The sequence below is a fragment of the Cavia porcellus genome, unplaced genomic scaffold (assembly GCF_034190915.1).
Source record: "Cavia porcellus strain 051 isolate PalLab524CR breed Dunkin Hartley unplaced genomic scaffold, mCavPor4.1 scaffold_18, whole genome shotgun sequence".
NCBI classification, from domain to species: domain Eukaryota; kingdom Metazoa; phylum Chordata; class Mammalia; order Rodentia; family Caviidae; genus Cavia; species Cavia porcellus.
The window spans coordinates 57815416-57828688 of record NW_026947501.1 but is presented as its reverse complement, the minus strand read 5'-3'; the positions used below and the strand labels follow the sequence as shown (position 1 = coordinate 57828688).

Sequence of the window (13273 nt, the reverse complement as noted above, 5' to 3'; positions counted from 1 at the left end):
TGGATGGGCAGAAAGGCACTTTAGAAGCATGGAGTGGGTAGGAACAGATGAAGCCAACAATTAGCTGACCAGTCAGTGGTCAGCAGGCCCATTTTGGCTCCGGACTGGTCAGCCTGGAGCTGGTGGCTCTCAGGAAACAGGGATCTCCAAGTATGGTACAGGGTCAGAGAAGGGGCCTGGCCGACCCCAATAGTCCACTGCTCGCACACGGTAGGAGCCAGAGACAACAGCTGTATCTGCAAACACAAGGTATGTGAGACTTTTAGTGAGTGTACCTGAACCCACCATGTCCCCAGAATCCCTGGGCCCACCCCACCAGCTATGTGTGAGATCCAGCACAGGAGGGGCTGAACCCTAGGTTGTGGCCGTGGGTGCACCTGGGCTGAATATGAAGAGGTTGAAGGTCGATGGCCTTCTACTGACCAGTGTGTACACCTTGCTGTCCGGGGAGAACTGGATTTCATAAGTCCACAGGCACCTGGGGAGGGCAGTAGAGGGAGGGTCAGTGGCCCATAGGGGCCTGGGTGGCCACAATCTCCTCCTGCCAGCCTCCTTCCTGGCATTCTTCCTGCTTGGCGCAGAGTGCACACTGTGGGTAGCTGGACCCCACGCCCCACACAGGGCAACCTGATACGATGCATCTAGGAAGAAGTGGATGGAGCGGCACAGCCAGTAACTACAGGGTGCAGCGGAGGGTGGGGTGAGGACAGGTGGGCACCAGGGGTCACACTACACTCACGCACTTGGTGCCTACTCGCTCGTCAGACCAGACCAGAGCCAGCTGCCCTCGGGTCAGGGGCAGCACACGGAGCCGGGTCACCTGGTGGCAAGAAGCAGGTGTGAGGGTGAGTGAACCGGGCATCCTGGGGAAGGGGAGCCTCGGGGCCACTTGCCTGGCCTGGCGGCTCCGTAGGACGCGCACACACGTGCACCAGCAGCAGCGAGGGCAATGCGAGCTCAGGACGCAGCGTCAGGCGGCCACCGGCGGGGAAGGGCTGCGGTGCGGCGGCCACTGGGTCCTGGGGACATAGGAGACTAGGTTGGCGCCCGCCTTGGACCCTGGGGCTCCCCAGCCTCTCGCGCCCACGCACCTCTGCAGCGCGCATTCGGCGGAACTCCGCCGCCGAGGGGAAGGCTGGGCTGCCAGCACGCTGCCACTCGCGCTGCGGGCTGCAAAGCTGGTTGTCCAGATAGCTTGTGGTGTAGACTAGCCCTGCGAGGTGGGACGCAGGGGGCTTGGCTCTCCACGCCCCGCCCCGCCCCGCCCCGCCCCGCCCCGCCCCACATCCGGCCTTGTCCCTCGATCCACTCACCCGGCCCAGCCGGGACCCCGCGCAGGCGCACGGTCACCGGCACCCTGCGGCCAGGGTGTGCGCGAACGTCGTCACTTGCGTAGAGCAGCACCGTGGCGCGCCAGGCGTCGTTGGGGCCCTCAGGTCGGTGGGCGCTGGCCAGGACACCCACCGTGTGGTTGCTGTCCAGCACCACGCTGGCCCGAGACACCTCGGCCCAGAGCTGTTCTCCGTCTGGAAGGTCGAGGGTCTGTCACGGGGCGCTGTGCCCACCCTGCCCCGCTGCATCTCTGTGCTCTTGTACCCCGGGTCCGGGCTGGGCGGGGCGGGGGCTGCATCCCGAGAAAGCATGGCTGGGAACCAGCGCTCTGCTCATGATCAACCGTCCTGCCTCTACCTCGGAACCTTGGCCCAGTCCCCTGGCCGCCCGGGCAGCTGCCGCTCACCCAGCAGGGCCAGCAGACCCATGGCCGTGAGCACCGGCTTGCGCAGCAGCTGTACATGCGGTGGCTGCGTGTTGTTGACTTGGAAGCGCGCCGTCAGCGTGCGCTGTGAGAACGGGTGTGGGTGGTAGCTCAGAAAGGCGTTGTCGTTGCTCAGGAGCCTGTAGCTTGAAGCGCTGGCGTTGGCAATCAGCAGGTTCTGGTGCTGGGCAATGACCTACAGATGGCAGGCCAGCTGGGACCTCAGTAGGCCCAGCCACTCCACCCGCAGCAGGAAGTCCCGGCCCACCTTCACCACCATGGCCGCATAGGTCACATCTGCCCTCCAGGGCTGCGGCAGCGACCAGCCCACCAGCGGGTCTGCCTCATCATTGTAAATGGGGGTGTCCTTGAACTCGGGGAACAGCTGCTGGATCTGGCCTAGGACCCTGGCCTCCTGCTCCAGGATGGCAATTGAGCTGCCTGCACCCTGTGGCAAGGGCAAGGTGTCAGCATACGGAGCTGGATGGCCTGGCCAGAAAGTAGGGAGTAAGGAGTGGAGGACTCACCTTCCTGTGCAGGGAGATGAAGTCCAGCCGCACACTGCGTTTGCCAGTGAAGAAGTTGGTGCCATGGGCACAGTGCTGCAGAAGGCCCCAACTGAGTGGGGACCTCGGAGGCTGGTGAAAGGAGTCACCGGGACCACCCAGTTGCAGCTCGGGACTTGCATCGTGCAGACCCTCGGAGCAGGCATCGTAGTAGTTAAAAAAGCCTGGAGGGGAAGGAGGGTCCCCACTGTCCTTGGAGAACTTCCTTACCCCCAACCCCACCCTAGGGACCCTGCAGGACCCCAGCAAGCATCATTCACCTTGCTCTGTCATGGACACATTGTCAAAGTCATGGTGGTCCGGCTCATTCCACGTCTCGAAGTTCCACTTGGAGACCTGTGCCAGGCCATACCTGCCTGCAGAATGGCCTCCACCCTTAGGACCAGTGAGGGCCAAACCCACTGAGGGCTGAGCTGGGCACACAGGGTGGAGATTGGGATGGGACTGATTGCCTGATTTGAGGTGGTTCCCCACCTCCTGGAAACCCTGGCTCAACAGGCTCGTGACAGAAGATTCGGGGTGGCCTGGAGGATGGGGGATCTTCCAGGGAAGCCCCCCCATAGCCCTCTCCTACACACCGATATATCTCCTGGCCAGCATGGAGACCAGGTCCCTCCACTCAAACACCTGTTGCTTGTCCTCAAAGTCTGTGAAGTGTCCGGAGGGGCTGCCCATCAGCTCAAACCCTGCAATACAGGGACAATGCCCACTGCCACCAGCTGCCTGGCACCATCCCTGTCCTGAGCACACTGCCACCAGAAGGGCCACAGAAGAGAGAAGAGGCTAGGGTGGCTACTAACCAGGGAGGAGCTGGTTCTCCTGGAGGAGGTCCAGGTAGGCGTCCAGGTGAGTGAAATTGTACCTCAGGCCCTGTCCGGCAGCCCCCCTGCTGAAGGACATTTGGGATCAGAGGGGTTCAGCAGTGCATCTCGGTGCTCCCTGTTGGAATTGTGTCCACACGTGAGCAAGCAGGGAGACTGCCTGGTGCCAGGCAGGAGGATCCAGGCTCCTGGATGGGGTGCTTGCCTTTGGAAAACACCAACACCAAGGAGGCCTCTAAGCCACTCACAGCCTAGTATGAGCTGAACTGCGCAGGTCATCCCACCCCTAAGCCTTTGAAGGATGAATGATTTGGGATAGAGGACTCAGTACAGCTAAGGGGCAGCAGGATGAGTAGGCTGGAGTGCTGAGGGGACAGAGTCTACCTGAAGACAGCCTACCTGAAGTGGGGTGCTGTGGGGAGGAATGGGGATAAGCTGGTAGTGCTCCTGGAGGCCAGGACCCCAGATTTGGCCTAGTGGCACTTTCATCCCTCTTCTGGCCTTCAATGGGCAATATGGAAGAGCAGAAAGATGGAGAGCCTCTGCCTTAAACTGTCCCACCCTGGGTCAGGCCACAAAGGACTGGCGTTATTGGGCAGCCACTTGGGCCTGGAATAGAATGCCGGATATACAAGGGTTGTGATGGGGCTGAGGGCCAGGAGGAAGGGGCTCTCTGAAGGACACAGTAGCATGAGAATGTCTGGGGCATTGCCACATGCAAAGGCCCTGAGGTAGGAAGGGTTCTCGGGGGTTGAGAGCAGAGGGCAGCCAGGGGCCATGCATGTCTGGATGCTGACTTGGGAATGAATGGGGCCCCTGGAGTTTCGGCATTTCAAAACTGATCGATTGAAGTAGGAGCAGGAAGTCCAGTGGGGGCTGCAGTGGACTCCCTGGGGGGCACTGAGACACTAGAACAGATGGGTCTTCAAGGTGGTGGGGACAGTGTCCCTTGTGGAATTCAAGATGAGCTGAGGGTGTCTAGAACCATGGCATGGCCATGGGGTTGAGCGCTGGACAGGGACAGCTCCAACACTGGCTTGGGTTCTGCAGTATGGTGCCAGCCACCCAAGACTGTGCTGGTGAGGATGCCATGCCATGGATGGGCTCTCGAGAGTGGGGCAGGGACAAGGGCAGGGTACCACGTGGATAGCACAATATGTCACCACAGTGCCACAGCCTGGCCGGCCTAGTGCTGACCTAGACACTGCAAGTCCAGTTCCCAAGACCCTTCCCTCGATGTACAAGGCCTAGGACCAGCCCTACCACACCCTCTGTTCCCCCTCCACTGTCCCCTCTGTCCAGGGTCCACGATGGCCTGCGGGTTCCACGCTCCCCTCCCCCTCCATCCAAAGATTGTAACCAGCAGCAAGTGAATACCCGACGGATACTTGGGTAACGACGGATACTTGAGTAACAATAGATGTCGCTGGAATACAGATGTGCTCAGGCTCCAGAGCTCCCATCCCGACCACGACTCCAAACGGCGCCGTGCACTGCAGGAGCAACGCTTCTGACAGCCATGCTTCCTTCAAAGGCGTCTCCAGCCAATACTGGCCATCCGAAGGCCTCAGCACCAGGAATGTGGAGGTGCGGGGCACCCCTGTCTCCCCGCCGCCGAAGGACCTCTCATCCCACGGTCTCTGCGCAGCTTTGTCGCTTTGGCCCCCGCAGGGGTGCGAGCCCTCCAAGGAGCGGGGCCGAGCTGGCGAGGTAGGGCGCACTGCCGCTGGCCCGGAAGCCACACAAGAGCCCATTCATCGCACCAGCACCCGCCCCAGGCTCAAAGCAGCGCGTAAGCCAAGCGGGTGAGAGAGAGCGCGTGCGCGACAAGAGGGAGCGCGCAGCCAGGGTGCTGGGGGGCGAGGAGAGACGGCCACGTTTGCACCAGGGTAAGAGACTCATGCACGTTCGCAAGTCGCGGGGCTCTGCGCGCAAAGTGTGAGGCAGAGGCGCTCGCGCACGCAGAGACGCGCGTGCCCGGGCGTGAGGGAAGGAGGGGCCTCAGCGCACAGGGAGCGGGCGACAACGTGCAAGGTGAGCGGCGGGGCCGTGCCTTCTCTGGCGGGTAGCCCAGCGTACCCGGAGCGCGCAACACGGTTCCGCCCCTGGAAACAACGCGCTGGCCCAGAAGAGGTTGCCCTGCACTGCTGTCCAGGCCTAGGAGTTTGAGCAGGCTCGCCTCCAGCCACCGGGAAGCTGAGGCCTGACCCCCGAGCCCAGTGCGCCCCGCCGCGGTAGGGAACATCGTGTGCTTTGAAATCACTGCGTTCACACTGTAAACTGTCGCTGCGAAGATAGAGTGAAGGCAGTCAGCACCTGCACAGGGCTGGACCAGAGACTGAACCAAAGGGCTGCAGAGCTATGGTTCTCTACGCGCGGAGTGGGAGGGCCCGAAGGAGAAACGGGAGGCCAAGGGGTCCCGCTGCACTAACGGGGTAGATGCAGCCTGAGGGCGTGTGCTCATCAGAGGTTGGCAGCAGGCAGGACAGGGCGAGGCAAGGGCAGTCCCCATTCTCTGTGCACCCAAGTGAGCCCTTGCTCCCTGAGCCCAGAATCTCCCAGCCCTGCCCTCCTCCAACCCCCCCTCCCTGCAGTCCTCCCAGGGACTGTCCCACAGCCCCTCTGCGAGTAACCGAGCAGATCACTGTCAGTGGCTGTCCTCCAGCACTGAAGAATCCTTTATCTGCTCACAGGAGGCACTGTGACCCACCCCACTATACCCATAGGAAGGGCTCCTTCCAGCCACAGCTCCCAAGCAGCAGGCAAACAACACTCCCACCCCAATGCTGGGTGGAAGAAGGTCCAGGCCCTGCAGCCCCAAAGGAGTCTCCCAGAGTAGTGATAGGACTTGACTGGTAGGAGGGGGTATCTGGCAAGGGTCCTGAGAACAAGGTGGGGCACTCCACCCTGGGGTGTCAAGCTCTGCAGCCTGGCTGGCCCAGGCTCTTCCTTCCATGCTCATTCACCCACATGCCATGCCTTAAGTGCAGCTTCTGGCCAGGCCTATGGCTGTGCGGAGCCCGGTAGGATGCAGGAGGCCAATGGAGGAGGCTCCAGCATGGAGAAGGACTGGACCTCCTTTCTCTGGGAATGTGCCCACCCCCCATCATCCTGTCCTGGAGCCCCAGGGTCTCAGCTAGTTCTGCAAAACACTTGTTAATCCTAATTCTCCTCTCAGGCACCTTGGGCAAGGAACAGCAGGGTTTGTGGCCTTCTGTGCCTAGACCCATGCCGGTCTGGTCCTCATTGGAGGCTGCAGGGGTAGCAGACCAGGACAGCTTAGTCCTCCAACCCCACTGAACAGCCTATTAACCACGCCTCCCCATCAAGAAAGCCCTTCCCCCGAGGCCAAAGTCAACCTTGGAAGGGAACTGTGCTATGGGATACAGCTACTCACTCATGAGCGAGCACCTGGCTGCAGATTTATCACCCACCTCCAGATGGGACCCGAGAGTCTGAACTACTTTTAAAAAATGAAGCTTGCCCTTGGCACTTTCACCCTAAGCATCGCAGGTGCCGCATGAACTCAGACATTCTAAGGATCATCTACCTTGAGGTTAGTAGATACCATTGGTCCGACCAATGCCAATGATAGGGTGCTTGGAGCCCAGGCACCTGGCCAGTCAGGTTGGGTCAACCTGGGGCTGAGCTGGAACCCAGGACCCCTGCTGCACAGGGCTGTGTACCATGTGCACACTGGCAGCCTGGTGCCTGCCTTTCATGGGAGGACACAAAACAGCCACCGGGCAGAAGGCTGCTTGGGCTTGCTAGGTGTGATGGTTTCTACCCTGCTTCCACTCAGACCAGAGCAGGCCCTTGTAGGACAAGGACCAGCCTGGAGTGTGGGCGAAGCAGTGCACTGGCCTTGGAACCTGGAGTTAAGGGAGCTGGGGTGCACCCTGCTTCACCCTCCTCTCCTCACCTATCCCTCCTGCAGCTGGAGCCCCACTCCTAGTGCAGGAGCTTATTGGAGGCCTGAATAATTGTAATTATTTGTGAGCCTCTGATTACGGTACAATTTACAGAATTAGCCCACTGGATTAGCCGCTCAGGTAACAGTCAGGCATCTGGGAAACCCATGACTCAGCAGTCTTTGGAGTAAATAATTGAACCAACAGTCCAGCACACACAGTGCTCCAGGAGGTCAGCGCCAGACCCTCACTGTCCCTGCTGGGCTCAGAGATCCACCCGGGAGCAGGCCCAGGCCCTCGATATCTAAGGTCTCAAGTCTGGAAGGCCCCCCCAGGTAAGACTCATATACTCGAACAACCCAGCCACAGCAGAGGCAGCTCACTGGGTGGCGCGGTGGAACAGAAACAGATCTTACCATTTCTCTGAGGGACATTTGAGCACAGAGTGGGCAGCATCTAAAGTCAGGATCAGTGCCCCTGACTTGAGGGGTAAGCTTAAGGTGTCCAGGGACTTATGTGGGAGGGGATTAGGGAGAAGAGGTCATGGTTCTCACAACACTTCTCAAACACTGGGCCCCCAGCAGGCTGGGACCACCAATCTCCCATCTCAAGGAAGCTTGGTGCCAGTGGGAATGGGTATAAACTAGGGGTCCTGCGCTGTGGCAACACACTATTTGTTTAACCTTGCCACGAGGGAGGGGAATTTTAAAAACAAGTACTTTGGAGCCTGAAACAGGACAAACCCAAGGCCACCTGTGTGGACAGTGTGGGCTCTGAGCACCGCCTCGCTGGCGCCACAAGCTGTCCAGGCCAGGCAAGGTCAGAAGTGCTGGGATGGCTAGGCCACTGTTTGCACAGCAGCATGTCTGGACCATGGCACACTGTATGTCTGAAAGGGCCTTCAGCACTTAGGGAAAGGGCCCGTCATGTCTCAGGAGTCTCATCTCTCCATCTGGAGCAGGGCAAGGAGAGGGTAGGATAGGCACAGATCTGGGGTGGGGGATCCACATAACTAAACAGGATGCAGAGGACGTGCCTTGCCACACCTAGAGCCTGAGGTGTTCACAGGAGAGTGGGCAAGGGTGTGGATGAGCAAGGGGATAAGGACACTGCTGTGGGCATGTTGTGGACAGTAGGGACCAGCGCTGGGGAGGGGAAAGGGGCAGCTGGAGGTCAGGGCTGCACAGCAGCCTCTTTTACATTCTCTGGCTTGAGCCCTGTGTGGGCTGTGGGGTCCCCCAGGCACCACTTTCAGGACTTCAGGGTGGATTTCAAGTAGGAGCTACAGAGCCCATGCCAGCACTGAGCCTGGACTGAACATCTATGCTGCTGCCAGCACCCCAACCCCCTACATGCTAAGGTACAACAATAACATCTCCCCAGAGACCAGATGCTAGCACTCAACACCCACCATCCATCCACAAGCGGCGGCAAGCCTGTGCCTGAGGTCAGTGGGGCAGGAAGCAGGAGCATATGCTGTTGCCTGGGACCAGGTCTGCACCCTGCTCCCAGGCTCTGAGTGGGCACAGATCTGACCATGCCTGCTTTTCCCTGCAGGCTGGTGGAGGCTAAGCACTACAGGATGGATGTATCCCCTAACACCCCACAGCAGGGTGGGAGTCTGGTGCTGGTCCGCAGGCAGCCACCCAAGCCCCGAGGCCTGGTAGAGACACTGAAGGCCAGGTTGCAGCAGAGCTGCAGGTGCAGCATGCCACAGGCCTGGGCACTAGTACAGGACCTGATCCCTGTCACACACTGGCTGTGTCAGTACCGTCCCCGGGAATACCTGGCAGGCGATGTCATGTCTGGACTGGTCATCGGCATCATCCTGGTGCCACAGGCCATTGCCTACTCTCTGCTGGCTGGACTGCAGCCCATCTACAGCCTCTACACGTCCTTCTTTGCCAACCTCATCTACTTTCTCCTGGGCACCTCGCACCATGTGTCTGTGGGTATCTTCAGCTTGCTGTGCCTCGTAGTGGGGCAGGTGGTGGACCGAGAGCTCCAGCTGGCAGGCTTTGACCCTTCCCAGGATGGGCTGGGGTCCAGGGAAAATGGCAGCATCCTTAACAGTTCAGTGACCACGCTGGAGCCTGGACTGCAGGACTGTGGACGGGACTGCTATGCCATCCGTGTGGCCACTGCACTCACATTGATGACTGGGATTTACCAGGTGAGGAACAAGTGCCCTGCAGGCTGCCCTCCCTCTAGTGCTCACCACCTACCACCATGGAAGCTGGGAGGAAGCTCAGGGCAGGGAAGGGCAGGAGCTGCCCTGAAGCCCCAAGCCAGAGCCCCATGAGAAAAAAGTAAGATGGGTTGGGGACAAGGTAGGAGCAAGCCTAGCAGCACCACGGGCAGGGTAGCACAGATGAATGAGACTGAGACTCATTTGGCCTCCTGTCCCAAGAGCCTCAGGAGGGCTGCCATCTGTGGCCTTGCAGTCCTTCCAGGGTCTCATTGTGCAAGAGAGGGGGCTGCCCCTGACAAACCCCTACACTGATGAGATATGAGCATTCCAGCCACTGCACAGGTGTGTGCAGAACACGGAGCATGTCTTGGCATCTGTGGGCTGGTGGGCTCTGTGATATGGGGCACAGGGTTCCTGCAGGATGGTCTGAAAGATACGTGCTCTGTCCACAGGTCCTCATGGGCGTCCTCCAGCTGGGCTTCGTGTCTGCCTATCTCTCACAGCCACTATTGGATGGCTTTGCCATGGGGGCCTCGGTGACCATCCTGACCTCACAGCTCAGACACATGCTGGGTGTGCGGGTCCCCCGGCACCAGGGCCCTGGGATGGTGGTCCGCACGTGGCTGAGTCTGCTGCATGGCCTGGGGGAAGCCAACGTGTGTGATGTAGTCACCAGTGGCGTGTGCTTGGTGGTGCTGCTGGCAGGCAAGGAGCTCTCAGACCGCTACCGGCGCCACCTGAGGGTACCGCTACCCACAGAGCTGCTGGTCATCGTGGTGGCCACACTTGTTTCCCACTTTGGGCAACTCCACAGGCGTTTTGGTTCAAACGTGGCAGGCGACATCCCCACCGGCTTTGTGCCCCCGCAAGCACCAGACCTGGAGCTGATGCAGCATGTGGCACTGGACGCTGTGTCCCTGGCTCTGGTGGGCTCAGCCTTCTCCATCTCACTGGCCGAGATGTTTGCCCGCAGCCATGGCTACTCTGTCCGTGCCAACCAGGAGCTGCTGGCCGTGGGCTGCTGCAATGTGCTGCCTGCCTTCTTCCACTGCTATGTCACCGGCGCTGCCTTGTCCAAGAGTCTGGTGAAGACAGCCACTGGCTGCCGGACACAGGTGTCCAGCTTGGTCAGCGCAGCTGTAGTGCTATTGGTGCTGCTGGTGCTGGCGCCACTGTTCCAGGACCTACAGCGCAGTGTGCTAGCCTGTGTCATCGTGGCCAGCCTTCGGGGCGCCCTGCGCAAGGTCAGGGATCTTCCACAGTTGTTTCGGCTGAGCCCAGCTGATGCGCTGGTCTGGGCAGCCACCGCAGCCACCTGTGTGCTTGTCAGTGTGGAGGCCGGGCTGCTGACTGGGCTACTCCTCTCATTGTTAAGCCTGGTGGGACGCACACAGCGCCCCAAGGCTGCCCTGCTTGCCCGCATTGGGGACTCGGCCTTCTACGAGGATGCCACAGAGTTTGAGGGCCTGGTGCCCCCAGCTGGGGTGCAGGTGTTCCGCTTTGCGGGACCACTCTGCTATGCCAACAAGGCCTTCTTCCTTCGGTCACTCTATAGCCTCACTGGGCTGGATGTGGGGTGCTCAGCTGCCAGGAGGAAAGCACAGGGCTTGGAGCTGGGGGCAGCTGAGGGGGACCCTGTGGAGGGTAAGGACCCTGTGAGCAGTGGAGCCAGGCTGGTGCCCATGGCAGCTGGGTTCCACACAGTGGTCATTGACTGCGCCCCTCTACTGTTCCTGGACATGGCTGGCATAGCCATGCTGCAAGACCTGCGCCGAGACTACAGGGCCCTGGGTGTCAACCTGTTACTGGCCTGTTGCAGCCCCTCGGTGAGAGACACCCTCCAGAAAGGGGGCTTTCTGGGAGAGGACCAGGGAATGGAGGATGAGCAGCTGTTTCCCAGTGTGCACAGCGCTGTGGAGGCTGCACAGGCCCGCTATGGGGAGCTGGTGGCCACCAACTCTGTCCTCTAAAAGTGCTATGGCCTGTACTCTGGGAGCCTGAGGCAGATGTCTGGAGATCACCGTCACTGAGCACCTTTCTGGGGGTGACTCCAGGGCCTGAGTCATACCAGAGATCCACTCTGGCTCTGGCCCTGGGAATGGGGGGCAGCACTAGAATACACAGAAGAACCTGGTGCTCAGTCACCCAAAACTCTGCCTCTGGACCAGTGCCCACAGTGTGCCTTGACCTGAACTTGGAAGGGCTATGCCCTATTGAACATCATATTGCCACCATATCAGAACAGAGTCCTGCAAATGTGGAGAGGGACACCCAGACCCTGTCCTACCGGGAAGGAGCTGGAATTGTGACCAGGGTATGAAGGTTTGTGTTTCTGGAGGCTACCTACACCTGAGTGAGCCTCATACCTGGTGCTCATACCTGCAGGCCAGGCACCAGTGGGTTCACTACCAGGACTGAGTTCATGCCTAAGGCACGGTGTTCCTGCATGGCTACACCACCTGCCCACAGTGTACACAAAGGACACAGTCTGACTCTCGTTCCCCAAGGTGACCTCTGGGGAGATACCAAGAGCTGTCCTCAGCATACCAGCCAGAAAGTCTCCCAACCCCTGTAGATGCTCCAACAGGAAATGAGGGCCCCTGGCCCTATACTGGCTCCCATTCCCAGCATCACCTACCTGGCTGTGACAAGGTCCAGCAGCCAGTGTGTCCGGACCTGTTCGATGCCACCGTGGGGTACAGCGCCCACATAGGCGAGGTTGAGCTGCTGGTCCCAGCTGAGGTCATACTGGTCAGCCCGGTCGTGTGGCAATGGGGGGCTGGGAACAGACAGGGTGCCCTGCATTGGTGCTGACCAGGGCTGGCAAACAGGTACCAGTGAACAATAAACTGCTCCCAGGCCAGGAATGTTGTGTGGTCCTGTCCTCGGGGGTGGGGCTGTGCCTGTGCCAGATGGAAGACCTCTCTCTGCTGCAGAGGGATGGCTCTATGCCTCCCAGGGAAGAGAAGAGGTTGGCTCCACTCCCTGGCTGCCCTTGAGGCGCCTGGTACACCAGAAAAGCGCAGCTCCAGGCCCCAGTACGGGGCTCCCCCTGGGGGGGGAGCCCCACATCTAGACACAGGCTGAGCCAATATGTGGGCACCCTGAGGCAGGAAAGAAAAGGAAATCCTCAAATCCACACGTTGGCTTAACAAAGAAAAGTAAAGAGCAGGAACCTGATCCTATGATAAAAGGGCGATAAAAGTGCAGGGAAGACAATTCAGAGAAATGGTTAAATTACCTATTAAAAAAAAAAAAAAAAAAAAAACTGCCGGGCAGAGAACATAGCTCAGCGGCACACTGCCCGCTTGGTAACCACAAGATCGTGAGTTCAATTCCCAGGACCAAAAAAAAAAAAAAAAAAAAAAAAAATGCCCGCAATTCTCCAGAGGTCTCGGCCCCTGCAAGACAAACACACAAGTCCCCAGTCCGGGAAGCAACGGGCCTCCCTCTTGGGAACTCCGCCCTTGACTCTCAAGCCTTCCCAGACTGGGATCTGCAAACCTGCAAACTTACTCTTCCAACACTTCCTCAGCCCCAGCGTAGTGCCAGCCCCATCCCGATGGAGCCTGGACCTCGCCTGGGCCTCAGTTTCCCTGGGAGCGCTCACCAGAAGCCAGTGCTTCTCCAGAAGGGCCGAAGGGGCCGCAGTGTGCGCGTGGCGTCCACGCGCACCAGGTGCGGGGTCTCAGGCTCCGCTGCGCAGGCCGCGGCAAGAAGTGCGGCGAGGAGCGCTAGCGGCAAGGCGTGTAACCGCGGGGGGCGCATGGCCGCGGCGGGGCGAAAGGGTGCGGGTCTCCGCTGCAGCCCCAGTTCCGCCTCCGGTGGCGCCCACGTGACGCCGGGAGGGCGAGGCCTCCGCTCTCGGGACTCCGCCCTGACCTTGGAGACTGATCTTACGCGGCTGCGCCCACCAGGACCAAACTTGGACCTTGGGTCTGCGCGGGATGCCTGCGCAGGGGTGCGTGGAGAAGTTGCTCTGCAGGCCAGACAAGGCCGGGCAGGGGTACGTAGAGGTGGGGAGAGCT

At 60.0% G+C, this 13273-nt stretch overlaps 2 protein-coding genes across 14 annotated transcripts; one reads left to right on the top strand and one right to left on the bottom strand.

The window, feature by feature from the left end:
* Idua (alpha-L-iduronidase) lies at positions 1–13086 on the bottom strand. 8 transcript variants are annotated; one of them, XR_010040826.1, is made up of 14 exons: positions 12856–13085; positions 11884–12024; positions 3123–3211; positions 2901–3008; positions 2583–2678; positions 2284–2486; positions 2025–2204; positions 1739–1952; positions 1314–1526; positions 1092–1213; positions 894–1019; positions 740–820; positions 378–478; positions 1–236 (listed from the first exon to the last, which is right to left on the bottom strand). XR_010040826.1 is itself a non-coding variant. In XM_013147347.3 (14 exons), exons 1-13 carry the CDS (start codon positions 13011–13013, stop codon positions 461–463), a joined length of 1749 nt encoding a protein of 582 aa, XP_013002801.1. In that variant the 5' UTR covers positions 13014–13086; the 3' UTR covers positions 1–236; positions 424–460. The 8 variants fall into 8 exon arrangements, 7 of the variants coding, with proteins under 7 accessions (XP_013002801.1, XP_063086131.1, XP_013002798.1 ...); XM_013147347.3 differs by having other exon boundaries at positions 424–478; positions 12856–13086; XM_063230061.1 differs by having other exon boundaries at positions 424–478; positions 744–820; positions 1739–1940; positions 12856–13086.
* Positions 4510–12112, top strand: Slc26a1 (solute carrier family 26 member 1). Of its 6 annotated transcripts, none has more exons than XM_063230060.1 (3): positions 4510–5032; positions 8612–9227; positions 9698–12112. In XM_063230060.1, the coding sequence occupies exons 2-3, from the start codon at positions 8637–8639 to the stop codon at positions 11213–11215; spliced, it is 2109 nt and encodes a 702-aa protein (XP_063086130.1). In that variant the 5' UTR covers positions 4510–5032; positions 8612–8636; the 3' UTR covers positions 11216–12112. The 6 variants fall into 6 exon arrangements, with proteins under 6 accessions (XP_063086130.1, XP_063086129.1, XP_005001598.1 ...); XM_063230059.1 differs by lacking the exon at positions 4510–5032 and adding an exon at positions 5042–5377 and having other exon boundaries at positions 6322–9227; XM_005001541.4 differs by lacking the exon at positions 4510–5032 and adding an exon at positions 5042–6699.
* Positions 13087–13273: the final 187 nt, after the last annotated feature.

Excerpts from the sequence above, each read along its gene's own strand:
- Idua (XM_013147342.3), bottom strand. The coding sequence starts at position 13,013 with ATGCGCCCCCCGCGGTTACACGCCTTGCCGCTAGCGCTCCTCGCCGCA. Across the intron at positions 3,212-11,883 it reads CTGGACCTTGTCACAGCCAG|CAGGGGGGCTGCCGGACAGG; the intron begins GTAGGTGATGCT and ends AATGTCCTTCAG. Across the intron at positions 2,679-2,900 it reads GCTGGCCAGGAGATATATCG|GCAGGTATGGCCTGGCACAG; the intron begins GTGTGTAGGAGA and ends GCCATTCTGCAG.
- Slc26a1 (XM_063230059.1), top strand. The coding sequence starts at position 8,592 with ATGCCTGCTTTTCCCTGCAGGCTGGTGGAGGCTAAGCACTACAGGATG. Across the intron at positions 9,228-9,697 it reads TGATGACTGGGATTTACCAG|GTCCTCATGGGCGTCCTCCA; the intron begins GTGAGGAACAAG and ends CTCTGTCCACAG.